The sequence below is a fragment of the Hippocampus zosterae genome, chromosome 2 (genome assembly GCF_025434085.1).
Source record: "Hippocampus zosterae strain Florida chromosome 2, ASM2543408v3, whole genome shotgun sequence".
NCBI lineage: Eukaryota > Metazoa > Chordata > Actinopteri > Syngnathiformes > Syngnathidae > Hippocampus > Hippocampus zosterae.
The window spans coordinates 5456565-5479324 of NC_067452.1; the positions used below are offsets into that span (position 1 = coordinate 5456565).

General features: G+C 41.6%; 1 protein-coding gene across 2 annotated transcripts in view; it reads left to right on the forward strand.

Annotated features, from left to right (window-relative positions):
* Positions 1 to 16061: 16061 nt before the first annotated feature.
* Positions 16062 to 22760, forward strand: part of pard3ba (par-3 family cell polarity regulator beta a) — a 144607-nt gene continuing 137908 nt past the window's right edge. The window contains exon 1 of one of the 2 annotated variants that reach the window (XM_052058705.1): positions 16062 to 16515. In XM_052058705.1, the coding sequence (XP_051914665.1) occupies positions 16399 to 16515 (117 nt within the window). In that variant the 5' untranslated portion in view covers positions 16062 to 16398. The remainder of the gene's footprint in view (positions 16516 to 22760) is intronic. The other variant, XM_052058704.1, reaches the window with a different exon arrangement.

Genomic DNA, 22760 nt, shown 5'->3' on the forward strand with positions numbered 1-22760 from the left:
TTTTTTACTGCTCATTTCCTGTTCTGGGCTGAAAGAATGATGACAAGAAGTATAGCACACTTTAGGATGAACGGACCGAAGGATTCGCCTTTGTGGAGGGAACAGGTTCTACGGTGTGTCAAATTTGCAATGACAAAATACCACCGATGAAACAGCTGAATGTAAAGCAGCACTTTGACTAGCGCCATGCTATGTTCGCATCAAAATACTCTGCGGGAGACTCCAGAAAGGAAGCATGCAAGGTACTGAGCAGGGTGTAAGCTAGCCAGCAGCAACTCCGCGAAAGAGACCCGGCAAGCTGACGATAATTCCGTTAGTTTTGCTGGATTTTTAGCAATCGTGAAGAATGGAAAAAAAATCCATTCACATTAATGGTGAGTATTATCACAAAATTATTTAAAAGAATACAGTTTTACATACATGGCTCTCACTGAAATATTTTGCTTTTATGGCTCTCTCAGTCAAAAAGGTTCTCGATCCCTGCTCTAGATTGATTTGCGCTGTCAGGAAAATTAAGTAACGGCCATTTTCATGAAGAGTGCACAGGCATAAGCCTACCAAATGAGGGCCCAGAGTCTTCATTGAACCTAACTTGCACTGTTTGAGGAAGTCATAGTACCCATGCAAGAACAGTCAGCTGGAATAGGTTCCAGCTCACCCATGACCCGAATGAGGACAAGCACGATACTGTAGATATAGTGGATAGATTATTGAGGGTACACTCATCCTTCTAGTACCCAATTCCTTTGGCAGCGAGTGAAAAGGGCACAGTTATTTTGGACACTTAAGTAAAATCATTTTCTTTCCTCCTACTAGAAAAGCAGAGTCATTTGCAACAGTGAAACGGTACCAAGCAGCCACAAAATTACTATCATTATCCTCCTTTCCCTTCTTTCTAAGCTCTTTTTGATATTGACTGAATCAAAGAGGCGTCTCCAAGTAATTAGGTAAATTATGGCTGGGCAGAATTGTAGACTTGCTCAAGAATCAGCGCTGTATAGATTCTTCTCCAATTACAAAGGAGAGCTCGACAGAAATAGTTTCATCTTTTATCCTCCGCCGTCAACGAGGCTGCTGTAAGTATGGACTTAGCACAGTCATCGACCTCCGAGCCAAGACTATATTACCAACCACCGACTATGTTCTTCCATCCACGTTTCTTTTGTTCTACTCCATGGGAAAGCTCCAGTTTGAGTTTCATCAGGATGAGAAATGGCTCAATGTATGTTGTGTGGGTTTGTTTTTTTAAAACTATAAAAATATTGTTTCAGAGACTGCTACATTTTGTTAGATCTGACATCGCAATAAGTAATAGATTAAACTGCTACGATGTCAAATAAGTTATTATAAAACCAAAAAAACAAAAACAAATCATGAATTACAAATAATGAAAAAGATAAGACATTGACAACAAGTGGCTGCCATATTTAAACAGCTGGTGAGTAAATAACATATAGAATCAAATCGTGTATTAAACAAACCACAAATTATGAGTTGTATGTGTCACTGAATGCTGTTTGGTCAGTAAGTATAATCACAAAACAATACAAAAACAAAATGGATTTTAATTAAATGGCATTAAGTGTAGACTTTCAGCATGAATGTAATAGATTTCACTAAAATATAGAATTCGCCATTCTAGAATGTCAACCATTTTACATAGCATTAGCCACAAAACATAATTGCATATTTTTACACATAGGCTACCTACTGTATGTCCTTGGCCAATCACAACAATTCGAATCCAAAAACACAGTCGTCTTATTTCATCTCTTTGACTTAGACTTTCATGCATGGGAAAAAGGGCTCGTCTGTCCACAAAAGAAGCATTACCTCTTCTTTTTTATTGGTTTTCATCTGGTAAGAGTTCATGTTTCTTAAATTTTCCAGACACTAGTTATAATTTCAGTCAAATTAATTATGTCTTATATATTTAAACTTTGAATCACATCTGATTTGCTAGCATAGAGCTAGCAAGAACTACCAAACACTGCTCATATTTCTTTAATGGATCTTCCATCCGGGATGGCCGATTTCAATCAAAAACCCGTGCATTTTTTGATCAGGAAAATTAGATCTGGCAATTTCAATGTCATCAATTTGTTTTGGAGAAATTGGTAAGTACCTAACTACTCTCAAAACGCCACTTTCTAGTCAGCTGTATAGCCACACACACCCTCCCTCGTCCCATGTCTTCAGTCAGAGGAGGAACAATTTGTCTATTCAAAACAATTCTGGGCAGCAAGTTGGGAGACTGGTTGGCACACAATGTGTATATGAGTTTTTGTGCATGTTAAGACCCACAAAATTAGCATTGTTTTCTTGGAAAAGGCAGATTCGTTTACATAGCACATTTCATACACAAGGCAAGTCAATGTGGTTCACGCAAGCTGGAAACAACACATACAAGCTTTTACAAACACATTCAAAAGCACATTAGAGAAAAACTAAACTAGCTTTTTTCCCCCTAAAAATTACTAAAGAACTTATAATGACAACGTTTAACCACATTATCAGAAAACGTAAAAACATTTGAAAGTAAGGAAAGGAGAGTAGGTCTGTAAAAATAAAGAAATAAAGAAATAAAGAGCCAATTCTTGCTCAGATGACCGAAACTTTTGAAATGTGTCAAAGATAATAAAGCTTAATATTAATTTATCATTCAGAATCAAATATGCAAGAAACACACGAGAAATTTACTTCCCAGTTAAAACACATTCAGAGGAACATAGACAAGACAACAATCATCAACAATGGGAAGACAGATTGAGAAGCCTGGCGCGTCGCTGTTAATCAAGCGCCCCGATATCTTACATGCGAAAGGAGAACAGTCGGGAAGAGGAGGAAAAAAAAGGACAGACCCCAACCATTCCCCTCAATGGGAGGATGGTTAGAGCCACAGAAAAAAACCTCAGCACATCGAGCGTACATTTAAAAACACAGTACAACCATTCTCAAATCTTAAAATGTAGTCAACAGGGTGGAGGAGGGAGGACAGGAAGGTGGAGGGAGCATCACAATCTCTGAAACGAGTTGCACACAATAGGTGTCTCCAGTTGTGATGTGGGAGAGAGCAGCGAATACGTTAACATTGTACACTGTACACTGTAGCTGCAAGGCCAAGCCCTTATCACTCACACGCTGGAGGTGGGGGGGGGGGGGGGTGAAGAGGAAGATAGGACTCGCGTCCGTGTGTTTTCTTCCAGTGGAAAGTCCAAATAATTGTTTAGGGAACAGGCCGTCCACAATTTCAAATAGCCTTCAATGTCTTTTAGCATGTGACTCTCCATGGTGTCAATCTGCCGAATTCTTGATCAATCAGTCAATTTTCCAGGTCAGTACAACTATTCCTAGTCTTTTCCATTTTGCGACGTGACTCCAACACTACATCCCCCCAGCGGTTGAGTTCGGTCAGTGCATTAATCTGAGTGTTGATCATCCGCCCCCACACATTTTGTCAGTGTGAAAAATAAGCAATTTTAACAATTGTGACAAGAGACCGGTGCGCCACTGGTGGGAACACTCTCCACACCAGCCGGAACTGAACCCCCCCGCAACCCCCAAAAAACTAAACCAGGCCAGACCATGACAAGATATTCATATTTCAGACCCTGGATTATTTAGAAGAATGTTACACCCATGTTGTATGTGGATTTTGTGTCTGTATCTGTTGTCAAAAACCCAACCAAATGTCATGGTTCTCCATCTCCTTTGCTATTTTGCTCTGCCTACTCCTGCTCCTCCCTCTTCCTCCTCCTCTGCTCTCCTCTTCCTCTCTTCAGGGCTGTAGCACGGCAGGAGGCGGGGCCGAACTCAGAGGCGGAGACTCACCTCCTCACCTGAGCCACATCGTTTTGGTGCCAACGTGTTTAGCCAGCTTCTTCGATTGTTGTGTGCTGGAAGATTCCTTGACTTTCACACTGACTTGCTGTCTTTTCCTGCAGCCACGCGGTCCAGCACCAAGAGTTGCATGACAATCTCGTTTATCTTTGTTGTCATGAGTAGTTCCTTGAAGAAGATCATTTTTTATTCCTGCTTTGTTTCCTTGAGTACATGATAGTATTGTTTTTTGAGTATTGAATTGTCTCTGCTTCCTGGGTCCTGGCACTTTTATTTTCCTCATGGTACACATGAAAAAGTCAAACAAACTTGTATTGATTCTTTAGATCAGTGGTGGGCAATTTCTTTAAAAACAAAAAACAAAACTGAGTATCTGAGATGTTTTATGTCTACCTCCTCCAACACACGTAATTCAAATGGTCCAGATTGTTCTCAAGCTCCTGCAGCGGTTGCTGATGAGCTGATCATTTGGATCAGGTGTGTTGGAGCAGGGAGACATAGAAAATATTCATGATACTGGCCCTCGAGGACTCGAACTGGCCACTCTTGCTTTAGATATTCAGTAAGTATTATGTAGCATCACAGATGATTATGATTTCAACTTTGAGGCATATTTTTCCGTTCTCGGGTAACTTCTTGTTGCGGCACTTACATTCGTCAAATTCATAAATCAGTCGAATAGCCACTGCTAGGTCGTGACTTTTCAAACCACAGTCAAGGCTACAAAGACACTCTCAAACAAACACCCAGGCACACACGCACGCACACACGCACCGAGTAATTCATTCATCCATCTATCATCCTAACCGCTAATCCTCACGAAGGTCGCGAGTGTGCTGGAGCCTATCTGGCCAGTAGGCGGGGTACACCCTGAATTGGCCACACACAGACAAACAACCATTCCTCACTCACAATCCCACCTAGTGTCTATTTAGTATGGTCCATTAGCTTGCCATGCATGATTTTAGGACAGAACCGGAATATACCCGTAGAAAAGCACAAAGAGAACATGCAAACTCCATATGGGAAAACCTGGATTCAAAACCCTGGACCTCTGTACTGTGAGGCGGACATGCTAAACAGTCACCACCCCCACTGTGCTTTATTTAACAAGTAATCAGCAGCTATTCACATTTGAAGAAAGTGGGGTGCCTTTTCAGCGAAAGAAAGAGTGATTGAACCAAGACTTAGAAACCCAGCGTGATGCCTTCCTTCTGACAAGCTGTGCTCACTTTTGTCTCCTCTCAACACATTCTTGTCATTGATCGGGTGTCTCCTCACTGCAGCCAGCAACTTCCCTGCAACAAAATCAGTTGTAAACTGGTCGAGTGGATCACACCCTCTGTCTCGCAATCATGTACAACACAGATGGTCTCCCTCATCACTTACTCTTCTAGATGACTCTACCGGTGACCGTTAAAATGGAGCTATGTTAGTACCCCAATAAACTTGTGCACGTAAACGTAGTCACTGGCTCTACACCAGATTGACCTGAATCAATTCAACTTTTAGTTTACAAGCTGTACAGCCTTTCCCTGGTCAAATATAAAATAATTGTCTTGAAATCAGAAGATTACTTTGTGTATGTCTGTGTGAGGAGGTACCTCTTGTCTTTTTTTTGGTTTACCTTTTCTTAGGTAAAGGCAGGCTGTCGCTCATGTACAGTATAGGTGAATCCTCTTGCGAGACGATTATGAGCAGCAGACAGAGAAAAGGGTGCCATTTGAGAGCCATTAAACTATTTAGATATGTAGCCTGCCCCTTCTAGGCCCTGCTCTCTTTTACTTCCTCTGAAAGCACTTAATCCTTGATCCAAAACCCTCTCCCCCTCCCCACCTTTATGCCTTTCAAATGTAGCCCCATAATTGTCTGAATCGATGCTCAGCTGGCCTCTCTTGCCGTGATTAGGCAAGAATGGAGGCTATGCTGCTAGTTGTCATGGTTTCCAGGCAAATGCACTTTCGGACCAAAAAAAAAAAAAAGCCAAGTTCAGGATTGAAAGGGAATAATGAACCTAAATGAAAGCTTTCTTTCCCTGCATTTAAATGTTTAATTACTGTACCCTGTGGGTGTACCTAATGAAGGTGCAAGTGAAATGGATGGTGCAGCGTTTACTGTACGTGCCATAATACACACCCACTAGGGGGCTGTGTATATCTCAGTATCTATGCAACCTAAGTAGTTAAATATGACGTTTTCACACCCATCAGGGAGCGGGGTGAAAAGAGGCTAAGTCTTGTTAAACTTGAGAAAACCCACATTCGTTTAATTAGGTGCGTGTGAGAGTCGAAGATCCCCTATATGCAGCTTTCACCCTGATGGATGTGAGAAAATGGGTTTTTAGTTTGACCGGGGAATTAAGTGCAACTCTGATAATAACTCACGCTGGCAGTTGGATTTCGTTCTCCCAAACCTGCTAAATGATGTTCTCTGTATAGCTGACGAGCTCATAATTCACTCAGGTTTCTCTGCCGCAAGAGAGCACAATAATCACCAACAGCTTCTGTCGAATATTCATCAACAGAAAGTGACATTTCAGATATCATTTGGCATTTACCGAAGAGGTTGAACACAATCTGTTCTGGGCCATTGAAATTGAAAGGAAACAACAGAAATAGGAATAACCCCATACAGGGTCAAAAATCACTGCACCATAAAACCTTTTATTAACTGTACATGCAAATCTCAAGTTACACTTTAACATTATTCTTCACTGATAGCAGAGTGATTCCCTTGCCTTACTTCTGTGCACTTCCCTTGGGTTCAGTTTCCACTCAGTGATTGTGTAACTATGAGGAATAAGAATCATCTTTATGGGCAAATTACGTGAAATATACTCAAATTATTTGTCTCCAGTAATCGGAGTCACTCTAGTACACAAATGTCAAACTCCAGCCCACCACATCATTTTATGTGGCCAGCAGAGGCCAATCGTGTGTTGACTTCCTGCTTCCTCGAAAAAAAAAAACAAAGTAGCAAATTGTCTTCACTTTTAATAAAATTGGGTTTTGCAAGCCTTCAAAAAAAATAAAATCAATCCCTCTTTTAAATTGAAAATAAGTTACTGGATTCTGATTAGCTATCCATCAATTTTTAGCGTGTATGTAAGAATATGAGGGGATCATACATTTACATGGGCTCACAGACATGATGGCCCTGCCTGCAGAGGAAACTACAATGCATACCCTCCAATGATTTTGAAACACCTGCTCTCGTATCCATCCATTCATCCATTTTCTGCTGCTTATCCAGGGTCAGGTCACGAGGGCAGCGGCTTTAGTAGGGAAGCCCAGACTTCCCTCCCCTTGGCCACTTTTTCTAGCTCTTCCCTGCTCTAGTACTTTGACAAAAAACATGTGAGAACAAAATATACATTAAGTACATATACAGTACACAACAATGCTAAATGAATCTCTCTCTCCCCATCTGACTGAGTGAGAACCAGGTCTTTTGATGGGTGTCAACCGGAACAGGCTCCAATACCCAGTGACACTGAACTGGGCATGCAGTACAGAAGGAGGGGTGGCTTTACAATACAATACAATACAATACAATACATGCTGATTTATATAGCGCTTTCACAACAGCGGCAGCTGTAACAAAGCGCTTAACAAAACAGTTAACATAAAGTCAAATAATAAACACAACACATAACATAAAACACGGACAGCCGTGCAGTCCTAACCACTTTTCCATCACACGCTTTGTTGTTTGAAGCAGTTTGAGATGAAAGAGGAGAGAATCAAACTGTCCTTTAACCAGTGGATCAGAGACGTCATGCTCAAAATGTGCACACGTCGGCTACAAGCTAAGTTTCAAAGTCAACAAGAAGCTGTAGCATCCATTGACAAAAAAATTGGATTAATTGGTTCACCTCTCCTGTCCCATGGAAATCCATTTCAATTCCAAGCGGCGACTCACGGTTCCAAATACGCATCGGCGCGCTGCGCCAACGCTCCTCTCTCCTCATCCTCAACGTCAGCAGCCATCCATCCAGCCACACCAGCGCCGACATTTCCACTGAACAAAACGGGGTTGTGAAAAATGCTGCCCATTACAGGTGCAAAAAACACAAGCGCCCCAGGTCTGTCCAGCACCGACAGTCAATGGCGCCGACATTCCTCCCAATCAAAATCTGTGCTGGTACAGGCGTGCTGCCAAGAAGGCGCAGCCACCAAAGCATAGATACTTGTCCTTTGACGAATGTCGTGGCCAAAAAACACTGAAAACAGTCCATATCAGGTCCACACGATGAAACAACAAATAACATGTGACAAAACAAAAGACAAAAATACCAAAAAAAACAACAAACAATAAGCTCTTGAAGAGCACTTGCCGAAGGGCGGCAGCCTGGATAAATAAATAAATAAATAAATGAATAAATAAATAAATGAATAAATAAATAAATAAATAACATTTTAACTAACATGGACAATAGACAAGTAAAAATAAGAAGCAAACTGTTAAATGGAATCACGACTAAATCATTGTACAGGAATTTCCTGTGGCCTTGTGACAGTTTTTCTCCTTTCGTTTGGCTAATTTCTTCAAACAGAAATTACATTCAGAAACTAAAAGCTAATTCGGCCAAACAATCTTGCAATTCTGCACAATAAAACAGCTCCTCAACAAAAACTCAAATCTCTCCCCTAACTGTGGATATAATCGTCAAACTAGATCCCTCTCTCATACAAAGAGTCAGAAAAAGTTCTCCTCTATTGCTTTGGTTTATTTACAATCGCTTTATGCTTTTTCCAAAAATAACCTGGATGGTTCAGCACAACACTGTGGATCGCCTGCAACAGCTCATATTTTTCCCAAAACAGATGACCCACATGTCAAAACAAAATTCCTTTCTCATGTAAATAGTCAGGGCCCCCAAAATGTGCCATCCTTCTGGCGTTGTGTAGGCACTTCAAGTAAAAATGCTTTGATGTTTTGTCACAATTGCAAGAGGTTGAGCTAGCAGAGTACAATGACGTATAAAACAGAATGAGTTAGAGAAATCCTTTTTTTCCCCCAAAAAGCAAGACCCGTATGGTTTTGTTGTGTTTTTGTGCTGGTCTTGCTGGTGTCTAACCCTGTAACCTGGCAAAAGCCAGATTGAAACATGAATCACTCACAGGAGTTCTGCATAGTCTGGGACTGCTCCAATGTGGGACATTCAGTACAATACTTATTGGGCGATGCGGCAATTTGGGCAGACCTACAATAGTTTTGTTTTGTCCAATCACAGCAAGAGATGAAGATATCATCACCGTGCATGTGCTGGTCAAAAGAACAGCTGAGTCCTTCTATCTTGATGATTGACACAGATGCATGCATTCGTCTGCACTTAGACAAACAACCATCCGTGCTCACACTCACACCGAGGGACAATTTGGAGTGTTCAATCAGCCTGCCATGCATGTTTTTGGAATGTGGGAGGAAACCCAGCAGGCACGCGGAGCACCTGCAAACTCCACACAGGAAGGTCGTACTGCCCTCTGAATTCGCTCAAATGATCTTTAAAAAAAATCCACAAAAGTGTGACAAAAAGTGTAGTCACTTTTGTGAGCTACTGTCTGAATTTTTAGCTGTGTGCTCTTACAAATCCAATTCAAATTAAGTTGGGACGTGTTAAAAATCAATAAAAACTGAATACAATAATTTGCGAATCATGTTCAATCTTGATTTAATTGAATACACTGCAAATACAATGATCAAACTGATCAATTTTATTGATAATAATTGATAATCATTAATTTTAAATTCTATGGCTGCAGCATGTTCTAAAAGAGCTGACACAGTCATTTTTAGGGGTCAACCACTGTGTTACATCGCCTTTTCTTTTAAAACATTCATTCGGCCAACTGAGAGTACTCGTTGTCCTAGGTAAGATAGGGCCTAAAAAATCCAGCCCGACCCAACCGAGCCCGCGGGTATTAAAGCCCGACCCGGCCCGAGCCCGACCAATTAACTTTATTTAAAGGCCCGAGCACGAGGCAAACCCGAAATTTCATATTTTATTTGTGAGGACTCGGGGGGGAGGACGGGTGATTTCTAAGTAAATCTAAGTTAAACAAGACTGGACAAATATTTACATCTTTTATATTTCTGTTTCTGCCGAGGGTAAATTAACAGACAATTTTCCTTCATTGACAGATTTTTTTCAAGAGTTGACGAGAAGATTTAAGGCCATACGTCATTTTTACGGATTGAAAATTGGGCCATAAACTACAGCAGCAGTACATCCTTAAGAATCTAGAGAGAGAAGCAGAGAAACAAAGAAGAACAATGACTGGTGGATAATAGACAAAGACAGGAAGTTGTTCTTTGAATTGTCATTGCAAGAGTTTAGTCCAGTACGTGTTGTGATGAGGTGACTTCTGTTTTTTTTAAATTTTGTATTTTTTATTTTTTTGCGAACCACGATCTATCGTAAACATATATTTATTTTTTTTAAAAAACAGCGAGAGAGGAGGCCGGCCCCACCGGACCCGAAGCAATGATTGACATTTTAGGCTCGACCCGACACGGAGCTCGGGCTTGGGTTTAAGATCTTATCTCTACTAGTTGTTGACGTTTTCGTATGTGAAATTCTTTCCCCTTCTTGCTTGCTATACAGCTTCACTAGTTTAGTGTCTCTGTTGAAATATTTTATACTTAATAATGCGCCACAGATTATCATGGGCAACAGGTCTGGACTGCAGTCAGGCCAGTCTAGTACCCGCACTCTTTTACACCAAAGCCACACCATTGTAACGTATAGAATGGGCATATATATATATATATATATATATATATATATATATATATATATATATATATATATATATATATATATATATATATATATATATATATATATATATATATATATATATATATATATATATATATATATATATATAGTCTTGTGGAAATAAGCAGGGGTGTCCATGAAAAAATGTTGCTTGGATGGCACAATATCTTTCTCCCAAATCTGTATGTACCTTTTAATTCATTAATCTGATATCTTAGACGCCTGATCACTTTATAGCACACATTTTTCCACTTGCAATCCTGGATGCTGACTTGACTTGCCTGATAAATCAGCGCAGCAGGAAGTGAAGCAAGTCTCAGCTATTGAACAGCCTCAGTCTCAAACGGAACAAAAATGCGAGGGCAGTGGTGCTGCCGCTGGGAACATCAATTTTGCTCTTTCGAAAAGGGGCACTGCTCGGTGAGTGAAAGCAAATCAACAAGATTATCGACCCAGACAACCCAACCCTGTAAATTGCACTCAGAGAGACTAACAAAACAACAAAAACCATCACTGGGCTTTTATTGACAATGAGCACTTTGGCTGGCTCACTTCACTTCCTGATTGAAAAGACCCAAAAGACACACTTGATAATGTTTGCGATGCATTTCTTTCTTTGTTTCATTCTTTCTTTCTTTTTAATTTTTAGACCCATTGTTTGCATCTCATGTACAATAACTGCACATAATTGTGGGTGACTGTGTAACAGTGTGGCATCAAAGTCAGCAATATACAGGTACTCTTATGCAGACACTGCAAACATTGGGCCCCAACACCTTTCTTTTTCATCTTTGTAATTAATCAGGTCTGTGGACATTCTAACATGCCTCATACTTGGAATGGAGAAAATCTGCTTTGCCCTTTCCTTTTTGGATCTCTTATGGCTGGTGTTGGGCAGAATCATTAGGGCTGTTCACACTGCACACATTTGCTCTGGCGCTGCACCGATGTATTTTGTTGCGATATATTTTGCACCACAGCAAATTGTGTGGACGTTCACACGTACAAAGCCGATGAGCGTGACAGCATCGGCACGGCGTCGGCGCAGCCCCACTTGCGTTCACACGGCAGTTTCTGCAGCGGAGCAAAACGACAGAAAACAAACGAGCTGTCGTGTTGGTTCTTTTTAAAACATACTGTATATACACAACTCAAGCGACTACTGGACCGGCACGTCCTTCTCCTTCTCGGTCTCCGACTCTCCGTGCCTTCTGCTCGAGAGTGACCGCCCAAGAAAATGTTAATCAACGATGACTTCAATGACACTCAGAAAAGCAAACACTAATGCGCCAAACAGAAAATCAAGAGAGGAAATCACAAAATAAATTATATGGGGGCGGGGCGTTGTGAACAAACAACAAAGGAACTAACAACTCCGAGACAGTCCAGTCTCCTACAAAAGGAAAGATGTTACCAGTCAAGTCTTGTGTCGTTATTAAACGAACACATTACGGAAGTCCGACAGAACCCGAAAGCAACACATTCTCGCCATACGTACTCTTCACAAGCATTTGCTCTGGAGCAAATTTAACCCAGTTGCGTTCACATGTGCAAATTTACATCGGCGTTGTTTCGCAAACGAGCATTTGCTCTGGAGCAAATTTTTAAACCACCTCTCTGAGGTGGATCAAATTTGGTCCGGTGTAAGCCATTTTACGGGGCTACGCCGGAGCTAATTTGCACGTGTGAACGCTCTACTGGGGCAGCCCCGGCGTAGCACCGGACCAAATCTTCCCGTGTGAACAGCCCTATTGTCCCCACAAAACCATCACTTTTGAGACCCCCCCGCCCCCGCCACCTCCAAATGTGGGAAATGCATGGCTTGTGTGTGTGTGTGTGTGTGTGTGTGTGTGTGTGTGTGTGTGTGTGCGCGTGCGTGCTTATGTGATTTGTTAGACTTGAGGAGCAGTGTGAAATGGAAGCAAGATGAAGGTGACACTGTGTATGATTTTTGTGTAATGAAGTCAGACCAGCGTTGTGTCATTGTCACATCCGGTGGCAGAAGCAGAACATTGCCAAGTGAAACTATGACGAAGAATGGGAGGAGACAGTTGATTAGTATTGTGCTATCCAGTTTGCTCAGGGGGTGTGACGGAGAACGGTGTTGGTTCAGCTATCTCACATTATTCCCATCTCAAACTGATTTTAGACGATCGTTAGTAACAAGTCAGACTGCGTAAATCAGCAGCGACAGGCAAGCAGGGGGTATTCTCAGCATCGCGTAGTTGCTCTGCAAAGACAGCGTTAAACCTTCAGATCAGAGTGAGTGAGGACTTCAAATTTTGGGAAGGATTAAAATATGGATTTCTCTATTCTGTCTCTCTTCAAACAACCTCTCAGGCCCCATCCTTTTCACATACTCCTAATCGGGTTGAATTTGAGCACCCTTCTGATCAAAGTCGGTTGCTTTATCTCCTGTTCAAACTATCATGTGTCAATGGTTCAAACCATTATATCATCAACTCTTCATAATGCTACTTTTTGCAACACACACTGAGTCTGCTAAGCTGTTTTCCAAGTTTGGTCATGTGACATTCAGCATAGAGCTGATGCAGCATGCAAGAATAGTTGTGATGTTACAGCTCCGAGGGATAATGTCCAACTTGGTGGCTCCCTGAGATTGATGAAATTAGATCGATTCACTGCGATTGACTGACAGCCAGTTCAGTGTGGACCCCACCTACGGCTCCAGCACACCCGCAACCCTCATGAAGATTAGAAAATGGATGGTGGATAAATTCATCTGTTTTCATTCCTGTTACACGAAAACAATATTAATCACAATAGCCTGCCATGTTTAGAGTAGTGTGAGCACATTCAATGTATTCAAGACCCCCCAAAATTGGCTTTCGTTACCCCTTAACCGCATTTCATGGTGGCGTGGTCTTAACATTGCTTTTCAGTAATAAAGCTACTTTGGTCATTACATCTGGTAACGAACAGGAAGTTCTGAACCAAGAATGCATCTCTTTCATTTGATTTCACATGTTGATCCTCGTGGAAATGCCTGCCCTCGATGGTCTAGATTGTCCAAGAATGCAGCAAAGCTGGAGACAATGGCATGGACATACCTCTCCTCCGTGAGCCGTCACCTTAACGTGATGGAGGGGTTTGTGTGGAGGTGGGGCTCATTGCTGAGAGTCTGGTGGCCGGGCCTACACCCATGGGGCCCGACTGGGCTCAGCCCGAAGAGGCAACATGGGTCCCCCTTCTCATGGGCTCACCAACAATGGGAGGGGCCAAAGGGGTCAGGTGCAGTGTGAGCCAAAGGCGGGGACCCTGGCTGTCTGATCCTCGACTACAGAAGCTTGCTCTAGGGACGTGAAATGTCACCTCTCTTGCAGGGAAGGAGCCCGAGCTGGTCGGATTAAGTTCCGATTGGATATAGTCGGACTTGCCTCAACACACAGCCTAGGCTCTGGTACCAGTTCTCTTGAGACCCCTCTTAAGAGAACTCTTTTTCACTCTGGAGTTGCCCACGGTGAGAGATGCAGAGCAGGTATGGGCATACTACTGTAATTTCCCCCCAGCTGCTGGTACATTGGAATTCACATCATCGGATGAGAGGGTAGCCCCCCTCTGCCTTCGGGTAGTAGGATGAGTCCGGACTGTTTGTGCCTATGCACCAAATACCGGTAGCAGCTCAGACTACCAACCGTTTTTGGAGTCCTTGGAGGGTGTGCTAGAGAGCACTCCATCTGGGGACTCCCTCATTCAGCTTGGGGACTTCAATACTCACGTGGGCAATGACGGTGAGACTTCTATTATTGGACTTCTGTGTTAGTCATGAATTGTCCATACGGAACACCATTTTCAAACATAAGGGTGTCCATATATGCACTTGGCACCACACACACACACGTTACCGCAGTTTGATAATTGATTTTGTGGTCGTATCATCGGATTTGCCTGACAACTGATCACTGCTTGGTGCTGAGTTGGCTCCGATGGTGTGGGAAGATGCCAGTCCGACCTGGCAGACCCAAAACGTATCGTAAGGGTCTGCTGGGACAGTCCCCTGTCAGAAGTTTGAACCCGCACCTCCTGCAGAGCTTTGCCCACGTCCCAGGGGAAGCGGGGCATTGAGTCCGAGTGGTCCATATTCTGTGCCTCGATAGGGGAGGTGGACGATTGGAGTTGTGGCAGTAGGGTGGTAGGCTTTTTTGCCGAATAAAGTAGAATAAAGTGTAATTGCACAGACGCTACAGCAGTTGGCAGTGACACCCTCATTGTCAGAGAGTGCGCTGGGGGTACTGGCTCAATAGTGTAGTTATTTTATTTATTTATTTATTACAATACAATACAATACATGCTGATTTATATAGCGCTTTCATTGCACTGAGTAGCCAACTTGAAGTGCACAAACCCTTAAGAGTGTGTGTGTGTGTGTGTGTGTGTGTGTGTGTGTGTGTGTGTGTCTGCACGTGTATGTGAATGTGTTGTGCTCAGTGTGTGAGGAGAATTTAGACAGGAAGAGGAAGGAAAAACGAGAAGATAGATGAAACTGAAAAGTCACATAGGGTTATGATCCTTTTCAGTTTCATCTGAAATACTGTATTTATGTCTGTCATTTTCTCAACAACACCAAAAACTGTAGTTCTGGTCTATTTAATATAACTTGATCTTTTATCGGTCAAGAAGTTACATTAAATAGAGGAGATTTACGATAACGTAAATTTACGATTTACGTTAATAGCAAAACAGAATTCTCAGTGCATTAGTCCAACACAGTAATATTGCAGTAGTAATACGAAAAAAATATCCAAAGATTTTACAGTAAAAAATTAACTGTTTATTTAAAACCCAATGACAAACTTAAAAAATTTCATTATTCTTTTCAATAGGCTAAACCCAACTGAAGTAGTAATGCTTTAGTTTCGCGACTTTTGCCTTATTATTGTTGCTCAGAATCATTTAAATGTTGAATTATTGTAGTTTGAAACGTTTTCTGCGCTGCCCTACACAGAGTGTGTTAAAAGGTAAAGTGTGTGTCTTGTGGTGGGAGAAAGTATCTGCTTATTTTTTCTGGTACACTTTTGAACAGGCGACGAACAGGCTATTCAATTTGAACGTCCACTTACCATTCTAAATAAAGATATCATCATGCCAAAGTAAGTAAAGTCTTGATGTTATTTTTAGTGCTACACTATTATTCTTTCTTCTACAAGTCTATTTTTCTTAGAATAATGACCTAAGTCATATTTTGACTTATTATGATTAGTATTTTTGCCTAAACATCTCCTAAGGATGCTGGCCACCACCGCCAGCTCCTTATTTGAAAAGATGATTCAATTCTACTCCTGCAACGACATTATTAACGACTATAATACAATCGCCATTTTTTCCAGTTTTTCGTGTGTGACTTAAACCATTCTTTTCGGAAGGTGTCGGTCGATAAGTGGTGATGTGACTGGCGCAGTTAAGTCCTCACGGGATGATTTCCTGCATCGCCTGAGCCGCTGTGATTTCTTCCGGGTTTGAGACTTGTTTGTTTTGATTGGGTGTATCGGCCCAACATTACAGAACGTGTGCAGCTGTGACCGCGTTTGTGATCCGCACGCGGCGAGGCGGCTGACGGGACGATGTTTCGTGTGCACTTCCACACTTGTGCGGCCCGGTGAAAGCGGCGAAGGGACCCGTAGGGTTGAATCTATCCGGACTCGAGACACCTGTTGCTTCAACTTTGGACGCGGAAGGAACACAGGCTGGCCCTCCAACGGACGTTTCCCATCCCCTGTATCTGATATTTCCAAGAGTACATTTCTTTCGCAATTATGAAGGTCACGGTGACTTTTGGGGACACAGCCGTGGTGGTTCCGTGTAAACCCGAATGGACTGTCCGGGATTTAATCGACCAGTCCACGCGAAGATACCGTAGGATTTTTGATCAGGTAAACACTCCTTAATGTTCAATTTCAAAACACACACAGGCACACACTTTCACTTGTTTTACATTGTGTGTGTGAGTGACAGAGAGAGAGAGAGAGTGCCGAAGTGGCAGGAAAAATTATGAATTCCTCTCATTCTCTACATTTTAACCAACGATTATTAGTTACGTCATATGTCACGTGACATGGTAACGTTCAAAAACCGGAAGTTTCCTGTTAAACCGGAGACTGTCACTTATGAATTTATGCAAGACAGCTACCATATGACATTTAAAAAAATTTTTTTTTTATTAGCACTTACATGATTAGAAGGCAATCAAGAAAAAATGGGGGTACTTTCATATATCAGTCCAACATAGTTTACATGCAAAACTAAGTAAGATTACACCCTTTTTCCAGACATTGCAAATAATTTGTGACTATACTTGCTATTATAAGGACTCGAATTTTGTGTTTATGTTATTTCTCCATTTCAGTAGTCATATTTACCACTCACAGTTCATTAGATGCTTAGAAAATAGTTTTCAAAAAGTAGAAGAAAGTACTTTGTGAAATACATCATTTGAGTCACCGGGTAAAAGCTGCATGCAAACGTGGGAATCATCTTCTTCTGCATCTATTGACACAGTTGGTAATCATATGTTTGTTTATATTTATTCTGGATGTGACAGAACATGAGTAAAGGGTATGTATGTCTGTCATAAATGCAAAATATTTACAAACATTCAGTTCAGTGGAACCTCGTCAGATGCAGCACATTAACTCTCATAAACCAAATTAAAGTCAAAAGTCAAAAGTTCTCTTGACAAAAAAATGATCTAGTCTAATTAACATTGTGTTAGTGAAATATGAATCGAGCTGAAAAATCCACCTGTTGTTATCCATTTTGGTCAGCTGTGATTTTGCCTTGTACTACTACCTCTTGCTGAATATGACATCACAGAAGACATTTCTTAATTTACGTTCTTGTCTCTTCTTACGCCCTTGTGGTCTTGTGAAACACCATCAGTCCTGGACCAAGTCCTGTTCCCATTGAAAGTATGAATAGACCTAGAACACCTGGAATACCTGGGTGTTGTTCTTGTCAGCTAGCTTCACCCAAGGATACATATGATGGAGCAGGGATCTTAGGTCCTGTTCAGATCATCAGCAAGGTCTGCAGCAGCTGGATAACGATCGTGATCATTGGAATCAGATGTGAGAGCAGATAGATTTAGAAAAATCCCGAAAACCAGCTTGTGAGGAACAGGATTCAAGACCTCTGTTGTAAAGGCTTGGTGAGGCAAATATCCTGAGACGCATTTCGCGCGACTATAACACAAATACGACAGAAACGGAGTCAGGTTGGAGGGGATAAGTTAACAAGTACACAGCCATTCCAATATACAAAGAGACTCGGGTTCCTCGGAAAAACACTGTTGCACATGCTCTTTGTAAGAATGTTCTTGGCAAGTTCACTTTGTGTTCTTATTATTGAGAAATGGCCATTGCCGAAAGGGCTCAGCTTACGACCATCACAGCTCACCTGCTTTCTGGGTTTTGAACGAATTTAGTTTATTAAACGGCGACTAAGTAAGCTATGTGTCAAACATGGTATTCATTTTTATTGGTAACGCGTGCCCAATAAAAATAGATGAATTTTTTTTCACACTAGTTTCATGCACTATTTCTTCAGTGTATTCTTACACATGAGTCACCAGGATATGAAAGATGCACAGTTCACCTGCAGACATTTCATATTTTGCGAAGCGACCAGGTAATAAGTTGTGGCGTCCGCGAGAGTGTTTTGAAACACTTCTGATACTCAATTTGAATGATTATCAACTTTTATAAAGGATCGTCGGAGATAGGCACTCAGAAATAACGACAAGACACTTCTGGCTACCAACAATAGGCACTTTATTGGTCCCACACAGAAATGATAACACAGTTCAAACAAGTTGTATGAAAGATGATATACTCTTACCGTATGCCAGTAGGATGGAGAGCCAACATCCTCAGCAGAGTGAGCTTCGATACTCGCTGGGCGTCCGTACGCTACCCACAGCAGACTCTACTGAGGAGCATCGCTCCCCTCCTTTTATCCTCTAAAGTGTGTGCATCGGGAGGGGTGAGTGGCCATTCTCATCTCTCCCTACGCCACACTGTTTGTTGTGTAACCAAGTGGCATTGATCACAATCAAGTTTCGACAATTCAAGCAAAGGAGGTTCAAGAGTTTATCTCTGAAGTCGTCAAAGCAGGCTCAAGAGTCCATCTCTGAGAACATATACATTGATTAAAGAAAACATCACAATGTATCTTAATATACCAGAGAGACGTAACGATAACAGCATGTGCTTTCTACTGTCTTTGAAATTAAGTTATTGTTTTATTGTTTGTCATTGTATGAATTATTTTTGCTTCATGGTGGTTGTTTTAAAGTGCTCTCTAAATACAGCTGAGTTGAGTTGAGAATATTATATTGCCGAGATGTCGTTGTCGTGATGTCACGATATTAAGAGCACCACATCTGTTTAATAGGCACCGTATAGAGGTCATGGGTTTACATTAGAGCTGTCAGTTTAGCGTGTTTTTATTGGCATTAATTTAAATGAATTTTAACCGGATTAAAATTTTTCTCGCAAGATTAACGTGGCTCACGTCACAAGCGGACGTTACGTTGCTCTATAAATACACCAGAACAAAACAACAAGCGCGCTGCAGAAGTCCACGCCCATGTCTGTTTTGCCATCCACGGCAGCATAAGACACCGAAAACGGATACAGTGCACTCCGCTTAATAGAACACCATTGGGCCGAAGCGCTTCTGTTCTACTAAGCGGGGTTTCTATTAACCGGAGACACTTTATTAGGTACACCTTCAGACACGTCGACGACCAAGTTATGCACGCAGAAAAACCCCTGCTGACGAGTTAGAAGAGATATTTCGACTGTGGACGTCCATATCTTTAATCAAACAACAAAACAACAACTTTAATCAACTTCAGTCAAACATCTCAAATCACGAGAAAAATTTCGTTACTTTTGTCTGGAAATAGGAGTCCGTAATTTTGCGGTTGACTTTCCTCTCAATGCGCTGGATAAGAGGGAAGTCCTGGAAACCGCGGGCGTACCTTCTGAGAATCCGGCAATGCATCGTATCGTCTGAGTATGTCCTTCTTATCCGCAGGTGATAGCCCTCGTCTCTTGAATGAAGTTGAAGCCATTGTGACGTGCGTGTGTCAATGTGTGGAGTGACGCGTGCTACCTGTTACTGTATACGGCTAGAACTACCGCGTTTTCTCGCGATAGTGGTACAGTATCGCGATAGCTACACTTCGAAAACTACTAGTTTACAATGTTCATTGCTTACGGCCTGTTCTATTAAGCGGAGATCTGTTCTACTAAGCGGAGTATCTTTATAGGAAATTGCATTAGGCAAATCCGTTCCAGAGCCTTTTGCTCTATTAAGCGGATTACTCTATTAACCGGTGTTCTATTAAGCGGAGTGCACTGTACTTAAAGAGTTTATGAATGAAAGTTTACTTTTAAATAGTTGCCATATTGCTCCACTGACAAGACCAAAGTTATCTCTTCTTCTCTGTCTCTCTGTATCATACAGGTATACAATGTATGTCACTGACGCGATGTTACTTGTTTGGAACTATTTTGTGTGGAAGGTTACAGCGTTCCGTTCCGTGTCAATATAAGTAGAGCGGGTGGAGCTATTCTGTGTTCTGACAGTGACAGTGTTGTCATCGAACCAAGTGTAGTCATCCGAAATGAGGTAGACACAAAAACCGTAGAGACTTCCGCGCAAGAAGGACCAACATAATCAACATAGCCTGACTTTGTTAGGGGGAGTGAAACCCCCCTCTTTCAGAATGGTTTGCCCCTGCAGCACGGGAAGTGCGTGTGCTTGTTTGTACGGCCGGCAGTTTCGAATACAGCGGCACATAACGAACACTGGTTTCTGGGGTCTCGTTATTCTCCAACAAACATACAGAAACAGACTGCTGTGTTGAAAGCAAACTTGAGAAAAATTAAGTATGCAACCATGGTTTAAATCCACTATAGGCTGAGTACTAGTGTACCTTAGATGTGCACTTTATAATGTTATATTGGTCTGTTTTGATTTCATTAAAAAAAGCTGTTAAAGCAGCTGTTGTGTGACAAAATATTTTTTTCACCGTTATTGATGGACAGTAATATTGTGTGAGAGATTATGTGTGAATAACTGCACCAAGTGAAAAATGTTCATGTAAAATTGAAAATCGTTGATTTCGAAAATTGTTATTTCAGTAAATATTTGCATTTGGCACATAGGAAACTGATTCATGATTCCATGTTGATGAGAGCATTAAAATGGGGGAAAAAATAGGACAAAATTGTAAAAGGAAATTCAGAAACGGTAAAAAATGTGTAAGTAATCACGATTAATTTTTTTGTTCATTTGAGTTAATTATGACAGTTGCATTTTTAATTAGATTAAATATTTTAATCGTTTGACAGCTCTAATATATATATAAATATATATATATATATAATATATATACACACACACACACACACACATCGTATTTTCTGCACTATTGGGCGCACCAAAAAGTCTTCCATTGTCTTAAAAGCGCACCAAGCACCTTAAATTCCGGTGCATCTTTTGTATGGTCATTACGGTAATACGTCGACTCCAAGATGGCTCCTTCCTGAAGACATGCTTCCAATGTTCTAACTTGCTGTTGGTTCAGTGAACTGTGTCTCTGCTTTATTAAATACCGGTAAGTTTGTGTTGCAGCTCCGAAAAAAGGAGAGCTGTGGTGATAATTTTTTAAAACAGTCTCAACAAATACAGGTACGTCTTTGTCTGTCTCCGTGCCTTCTTCCGTTCGACTCGAGAGGCGTTCAAGGCCGCCACCTTAGCATCGAACCAAGTGTAGTCATCCGAAATGATGTCTACACAAAACCGTAGAGAGACCTCCGCGCAAGAAGGACCAACAGGAACAACCTGGCAACTTTTTAAAAGTAAACTTTCCATTCATTAACTCGGTGTCTCGCGCTGCCTTGGCTGGCAAAACAAACGTGCATGGACCTGTGCAGCGTGCTTGTTGTTTTGTTTCTGATTTATTTATAGAGCAACATCTGCTGTGACGTGTGCCGCGTTAATCTCTCGAGAAAAAAATGAATGCCGTTAAAATGTATTTAAATTAATGCCAATAAAAACATGCTAAACTGACAGTTCTTATATATAGTATATAGTATGTATATATGTGTGTACATATACTGTATATATATGTGTGTGTTTATGAATATGTATGAAGTTCTTCTCCGTTGTATTGTTTCAGTATTTGTATCTTTGATATTATGACTCTATTCCCACGTGATTTTAGGCAAAAGGGAGAGAGCAGTCTGTCCAGGTTACCTACTGTATCTTAGGGAATGTTGTGAGACAGGCAACAGTTATCACTAGCATTCACACCAACACTCATTGGCATTTGATCCCAACCTGCCTGGATGCAAGTTAAGGGAATGAACTATTACACCTTTAATATAACTAAAACATGATATCTTAATTAAGAGGTTTCTCACATGTCATTTAATTAGTCAGCATAGTTTGTGACATTACTGTACATAGTCTGCTGATATGTGTTTGGGCTCAATGTGGATGCGAGAAGCCCTGGCTGTCAACTTGGACAATAGCTTCCCCTTAAAAGCTCTGATATCTCAGCGGGCATGTGGAAGTTGACTGTTTAATGCCCTCCTGTGTGGCTGCATTCACGGATGTGTGCGCCAGACAGACGTCTTTGTCCTCTGAGTGACGGGGGATTAGAATTGGTGACAAGCTGCGCTCTTATCATCTGGCTGCTTGGCTTCATCCTGCCTCTGCTGCCTTTCTATCGGCAAGTGGCGAGGTAACAAACGCATTGAGACGTCTCACACACACACTGAGCCCACTCAGCCCACTGGCCACAGTTGAGTCCGAAGAAGTTTAAATTAGAATGTGTGATTAGCTTACACTCGGGGCCTCGACCCTCCTTTAACGGGCTTGTTAATTAACCGCTGACTCAACAGCCTGTGGCCTCTTGCTAGTCCTAATAGAAGCAGATGATCATGAGGACACTGTGGCTCTGTCAACAATGCCCACTTCCAGCCACGTAAACTCCACATCCTTCGGACATTGTCAGAAAGCTGGTCGTAATCACTGAAGCTGGACTCATTTCTGGCGATGCTACGAGGCACATAGACCTTTTAATGAGATGTTTACTTCAGCA